Here is a 6,192-nt window from a genome sequence, read left to right as displayed (position 1 = left end):
CTGTCTACATTTTATTGTGTCCTTTCACTGTTTAACCTTTTACTCAATGTTCTGTGCTTTGCACAAAAGTTTCCTGGACTGTGTTTTACCCAAGAAAAAGAATTGGCAAACACTCCACTCCTTTACCTCAATCTAAAGGAGTGGATAGAGGTCGTAGGTGGTGAGGCAGGAGGCTTATATCATGCGATTGAGTGAATGGTGTGGTTGGAAGCAAGACCTACGGAACTAGAGACCTGCACACTTCGCACTGCTCCAGCGCTCACCTTCTAGTTCATGCCTTTTGCCGCTAGGGAAGGGCAGCTGCGGGCGACGTGGCGCTACAATTAACCTGTTGAGCAAGCTGGCGTCAGTTATTTTACTTCAAGGATGTAATAGTTTTGTCATTTGTCTACGTTTTGAGTATTCATCATTCATCCATTGCCTTAGCAGAGATGCCAGAAAGTCTCACGCATGCATGCGCGCAAACAGAATATTCACCGCTAGGATTTAAAGAAATGTCATATTTGCATCATTCATTGCTGGGTTTCAAAATAAGACAGGACAAAGTCACAGGGAGGCAGTGAAAAGCAGACGATGTTGATATTGATGACAAACAGGATGGATGGATGGATGGATGAATACGGCTGAACCCTTTAAATCGGGCGGTGACTCAAGCCACCTAGCCATGTCTTGTGAAATTTTACTCTTGTCTTGCTTTTAGCCACCAATCAGGTAACATTCGCTTGATTATTTCTACCCGCTTAAAATCCACTTTCCCTTCACTATCCCTAAACCCCAATGCCTTGGGTAAGTCAGCCGTTTCCTCCTCTCCGCACGCAATGCACAAAGTGTCTTATCTCATGGTACCTGACTCTATACGTCTTAGTCCGCAAAACTCCAGTCCTGGCCTCAAGCAACAAAGAGCTTCCCCTACAATTATCATAGATATTTTCTTTGACAATTTCCTGTTTAAAGGTCTGGTACGTTCCCAGTGCCGATTTCGTCAGCATCCCTGTTTTCCACAGAGCTCTATCTGTTTCTTTAACCTTTTTCTTAACCGATAATTGCTGATTTGCCCCCTTACTGCTGTCCAGGTATTTGCTTGTCTATTTTCTAGTTCGCTTTCTCCATTTCGTGTCAATATTCTTTATATACAGGTATCTGAAAACTTTCCTAGCCCACTGCTTTTCCTCCATCTTTCTCAATCGCTCCTCAAATGCTATCTTACTGCTAGCCTCTCTGCTCTCGAAAGACGCCCATCCCATATCACCCTGTACCCCCTGATTTGGTGTATTGCCATGTGCTCCCATTGCTAACCTCCCTACTCCCCGTTGTTTAATTTCTAACCTTGCTTGAACATCTGGCCTCATACAAAGGACCGCATTACCGAAGGTCAGGCTAGGGACCATCACCCCTTTCCAGATCCCTCTTACCACTTCGTACCTATTGTAATTCCACAGTGCCCTATTTTTCATGACAGCTACATTCCTACTAGCTTTAGTCATTACATATTTTTCATGCTCTGTCAGATACTCAGCACTGTTATTTATCCACACCCCAAGATACTTGTACTCATCCACTACCTCTAGCATGAACTCCTGTATTCTATGCTCGCCGCCCTCTTCATTAAATATCATGACTGCAGATTTTTACTTACTATATTTGAAGCCTAATCTATCTCCTTCTGTACTGCATATGTCTAATAACTTCTGCAGGTCTTCCTTGTTGTCAGCCATTATCACTATATCGTCCGCGTATATTAGTCCCGGCAATGTCTGTTTAATCAATTCCCCTTGCTTTAAAAAAGATAGGTTGAAGCCTAGTCCGCTCCCCTCTAGCTTGGTCTCCAACCCTTGCAGGTACAACATGAACAACAAAGGAGACAGGGGACATCCTTGCCTAAGCCCCCGCTGTATCTCTACAGGCCCTGATACATTTTTTTCCCATCTTATGAGCACTCTGTTACCTTTATATATATCTTTTAAAAGATTAATTACTCCATCTTCCACATCCAATGTGCCCAGTATGCCCCACAAATACTCCTGAATAACATTGTCATAGGCTCCATAATATCCAGAAATGCTAGCCATAGGGGCCTGTGTTCCTTTTCAGCAATCTCTATACACTGCGTCAATGAAAATAGATTGTCCTCCAACCTCCTTTGTTTCCGGAACCCATTTTGTAGCTCCCCTAGCACCCCCTCGTTCTCCACCCAAGCCTGCAGTCTATCCTTCATAATCTCCATCACCACCTTGTAAACCACACATGTCACTGTTATGGGATGATAGTTACTTACGTCTGCTTTGTCCCCCTTTCCCTTATATATCATGTTCATTCTACTTAATCGCCATTCATCGGGGACTTTCTCATCCACTATCATTTTGTTCACTACCTGTATTAATGTCTTCTTGGATTTTGGTCCTAACTTCTTTATCAACATAATTGGGATACCATCTGGTCCTGTTGATGTGCCACTAGGAACCTTCTTCTCTGCCCTTTCCCACTCTCCTTGCTCAAGTGAAGCTATTGCTGTAACCGGTCTATCCTCCTTCGATAGATTATGTACAACATTTCTTTCTGTAAATTTTTCTGTCATCTTTGTTCCTATGTGTTTTATTGCTTCATCCCCTTCTAGTTGAATACCCTCATCTGTAACAATAAACCTTTGTTCTAGCCTAGTCTTATTACTCATTGCATTTAGATGTTTCCAGAATTTTTGGGCTGCTTTTCTATCCTTTTTATTTACTTTTGACATCCATTTTGCACCCTTTCTTCTAATTTTCTCATTAATCATATAGGATGCTTCCTTTCTACTCTTAATGAGGGTATCCCATTTTCTGTCTACTTCCAATTTTGGTTCCCGACTCTTCTTGGAATATCTGTGCTCCCTGGACGCTTCCTGACGTTTCTCTATTGCCCTCTTGGCCTCTTCATCCCACCAACTCTTGGGTTTGCATCTTTTCCCTTTTAGCTTTACTCGCACATTAGCTAGCTCTAGCTCCAGTAATTGAGTTAATTTGGTATAAGTCTATTCTGTTTCACTATCCTCAAAAATTACTTTCTCGATTTGTTTGGCTGCTGCTTCCAATTGCTTTTCTGAGTAAAAATTCCCCTCTGATTGTTCATCTCGCTTCAGTCCTACATTGGTTTTTCTTCTGAAGCTCAACTTGATACGCTTGTGGTCACTACCTAGACTTCTGGAACCATGTTCATCTATGCTCATTACCCCTAATCTATTATATATCATCTGTGACATTAGTGCATAATCTATCGTCGAGTGCAGACTCCCCGCCTCCCATGTTATGAGCCCTTCACACTTCTCGTTACTGTTGCATACAACTAAATCATGCCTGTCACACATGTCCTGCAGCATGCTTCCTGTCGAATCCGTGTACCCAACCAGGTCTTCTATGTGTGCATTCATGTCACCTAATATAATTATCTCACCCTGTCCTCCTAGCTCATCAATGTCGCTTGCAATACATTCTAACATTTTCCTCTTTTCCTTTTTGGCATTAGCTCCTGTCCACAGGTATACAAAGCCAAGGAGTGTTTGCTTGCCTGCCACTGTTCCTTTTAGCCATAAATGTTCCTTGCATCCCAGTTTAACCCTTTGAAAATTCATACTTTTATGAATGAATGCCCCAATTCCACCCCCCTTTCTGCTGCCCTCTGTTCTATTGCAGTGTTCCCATGCGTTGTGTGGGTTACAGGGTGGTTGCTCCATGTCTCTAAGATGCGTTTCCACTAAACCATATACCATTAATTCCTCCTGCCCTAACTCTTCTTCTATTTCCTCCCATTTAAGTCTATTCCTGCCACCTTGCATGTTAATGAAACCTATATCTGAATTAACTTGGCCCTGGCGCTTGCGTCTACTTCTCCCCCTATGGTTCCCTCGTCCCTTTGATCTTAATTCTTCCTTCTCTACACTGGTTCCCTCAGAGCTCTGGGTCCCCCCAAAAAAGCTGTTGCCTGGCGACCTATCCTACTACCCACCCTCTTGCCAGTGGCACCACCGTAGTGAATGCCATCCTGTGTAAAAGGGTGGGGCCTGACCTCGTACACTTCCCTGTTGACTTCCATCACCCCGTATCTTAGTTGTCGACTCAATAACCTAATTACACGGTTAGCCTCAACGACCCTCCTTTCCGTTTCGAAACAAACAGGTCAACCGAGCGCCCTCAACGGCTAGAAAGAAAGTTGGCGCACGCAGTCCCATAGGACCCCACCAAATGTGCAGGTTTGTAGTTCAGTAGGTCTTGGTTGGAAGTAGGGTAATTGGAAATTGGTCTTTATGGACTGCTGCATTGTCTGCTATTGAGACTAACTGTAGTGTAAATTTCTGACAATTTAGCTTCATAAACAGTTGTTTCAAAAGCATAAACAAAGTTTTCTTCGATTTGTGCAAAATACTACAACAAAATGCTAATAAAGAAAGTGCTATCGAGGACAAAAGTTTGCGGGACGCGAGTTCTTAGAAAAACGTTTATTTTAGCTCCACCTCGCTACCCAGTCGCCTGATATGCCAGAGGAAGGAGCATTTAGGCCTTTAATACCCTCGTACAATATCAGGCGACTGGGTAGAGAGGTGGTGGTACAATAAACATATCTACTAGAACTCGCGTCCCGCAAGCTTTTGTCCCTGATAGTACATATACTGGGGACAAGGAATGTAGTCTACCTCCTTTTAAGGGTCTGCGTGGTTACTAGCTTGATTTAAAAATTAAAAAAATAATTGGTGAGGACTGGCGCCCCAATTAAGCTCGTATTTCATTTCTGCTTTTCACTCGTATATTTAGCCTATAGTTATTCTGCCTATAAATAAATACTACAAGCCTCCTTGTTATCCATCGCGCGAATCGTTAAACCCATTGCTGCTCCTGTGGCTCGAGTTTAGTAGTGCGATGGCACATCCAGCGCGCACGTCGCGATCATTTTCGGATTTTTTTTTTTTTTTTGCTTACTTGTGAGTCTGCGGCCTTCGAAACCAAAACTGAAAGCGTTAATGGCGTTAACGTAGAGGGGCTGATGTTCGTTCATAGTTCTATTCATTATTTGCATAACCTATTATAAATTAAGTCGCTGTGGCTTATTAATTAATTTATTGACTACACCAATTATTGATTACAGCTTAACGGCTTGATGTTTTCTGTAGGATTGACCAATGGATTGAACCACGGCTGACATATAAATCCAATTCGATCCAATCCACAGCAGCGCGACTTTCATGTGCGCGTCGCGTGGTGCATGTTTGCGCGGTGTGCGGGTTGCGTTTTCGTTCTTCGTGTGCGCGTTCGTCCGCTTGTGACAAATTCGTTAAAACAGTTACAATGAGTGAAAAAGCAGAGGAAGACGGCTTAAAGAAGAAGTCGGGCAAGAAGTCAGTCAAGAGGTCTGGTAGCAAGCTAAAGTATAGACTTCACATGGTGAGGTATTTTAAGCCATCACCAAAGGCTATCAATGTTTTGGCCTATGACACCACGACTGAAAAACTTGCTGTGGCAAGGTATGTGTGCGCTTTCTCTTTTTCTGTTTGCATTCGATTTTTTTTCTGTCCCCCATTTGTGTTCAAACCACACCACAATCTTCATATAAGACGTGTGTTCGCGTGTGGTTCGAAAGAAAAAAAAAGATGTTTCCAGAAATTTTATGAACCGTTTTTTTTTACGTTGTCTCGTGCGTTAGGTCATGAGCCATGAGATTTGCTTTGTTGAGTTTCTGTAGCGCTGGTGCTCTTGTGTTCCCTACTCGGGTGTGTTTTGTTGGCATGGTTGCATGCGCATGACACCATTCGTTGCTGAACACGTGCGTTCTGGAGACAGGATCTCCGGAATGAATTACTTTGTTGCCGGAGGCCGTATAATCAGGAAGTGGATTCAAAATACGATGTCTCTGAGTGCTGTAATCTTTTCACGTGGGACGAAAACCGAAAAGAAGCAATGAAAGCGAACGAAAATTAATAAGAGTAGCCCTAGGGGCGACACTTTCCATTTCGTTTTGAACTATTGTGGAGGTGAGCGCTGCTGTTCATACCAGTTCAAACTTCACTGAAAAGGCAGCAAAAAATTAAAAATAAGCCAGTTGACACACCTTGGCTAAAGATGTGATGAGGAAAACCAGATAGGAGGCGAGGTTGTGGGGCTTGGAGAGGTGGGTGGTAGCTTTCCATTCCTGCCAACGCCAAAGAGATTAGAACAAAGAAACATCGGG

The 6,192-nt window shown here is 43.2% G+C and overlaps 1 protein-coding gene across 1 annotated transcript in view; it reads left to right on the top strand.

Annotated features, from left to right (window-relative positions):
- Window positions 1-5,179: 5,179 nt before the first annotated feature.
- l(3)72Dn (UTP4 small subunit processome component l(3)72Dn) overlaps window positions 5,180-6,192 on the top strand; it is a 43,897-nt gene continuing 42,884 nt past the window's right edge. Inside the window, exon 1 of the mRNA XM_077627109.1 lies at window positions 5,180-5,488. Within this exon, the coding sequence (XP_077483235.1) occupies window positions 5,313-5,488 (176 nt within the window). The 5' untranslated portion in view covers window positions 5,180-5,312. The remainder of the gene's footprint in view (window positions 5,489-6,192) is intronic.

Source organism: Amblyomma americanum, chromosome 6 (genome assembly GCF_052857255.1).
Source record: "Amblyomma americanum isolate KBUSLIRL-KWMA chromosome 6, ASM5285725v1, whole genome shotgun sequence".
Classification (NCBI taxonomy): domain Eukaryota; kingdom Metazoa; phylum Arthropoda; class Arachnida; order Ixodida; family Ixodidae; genus Amblyomma; species Amblyomma americanum.
The sequence above is the reverse complement of the archived record's forward strand: the minus strand, read 5'-3'. Positions and strand labels throughout refer to the sequence as shown.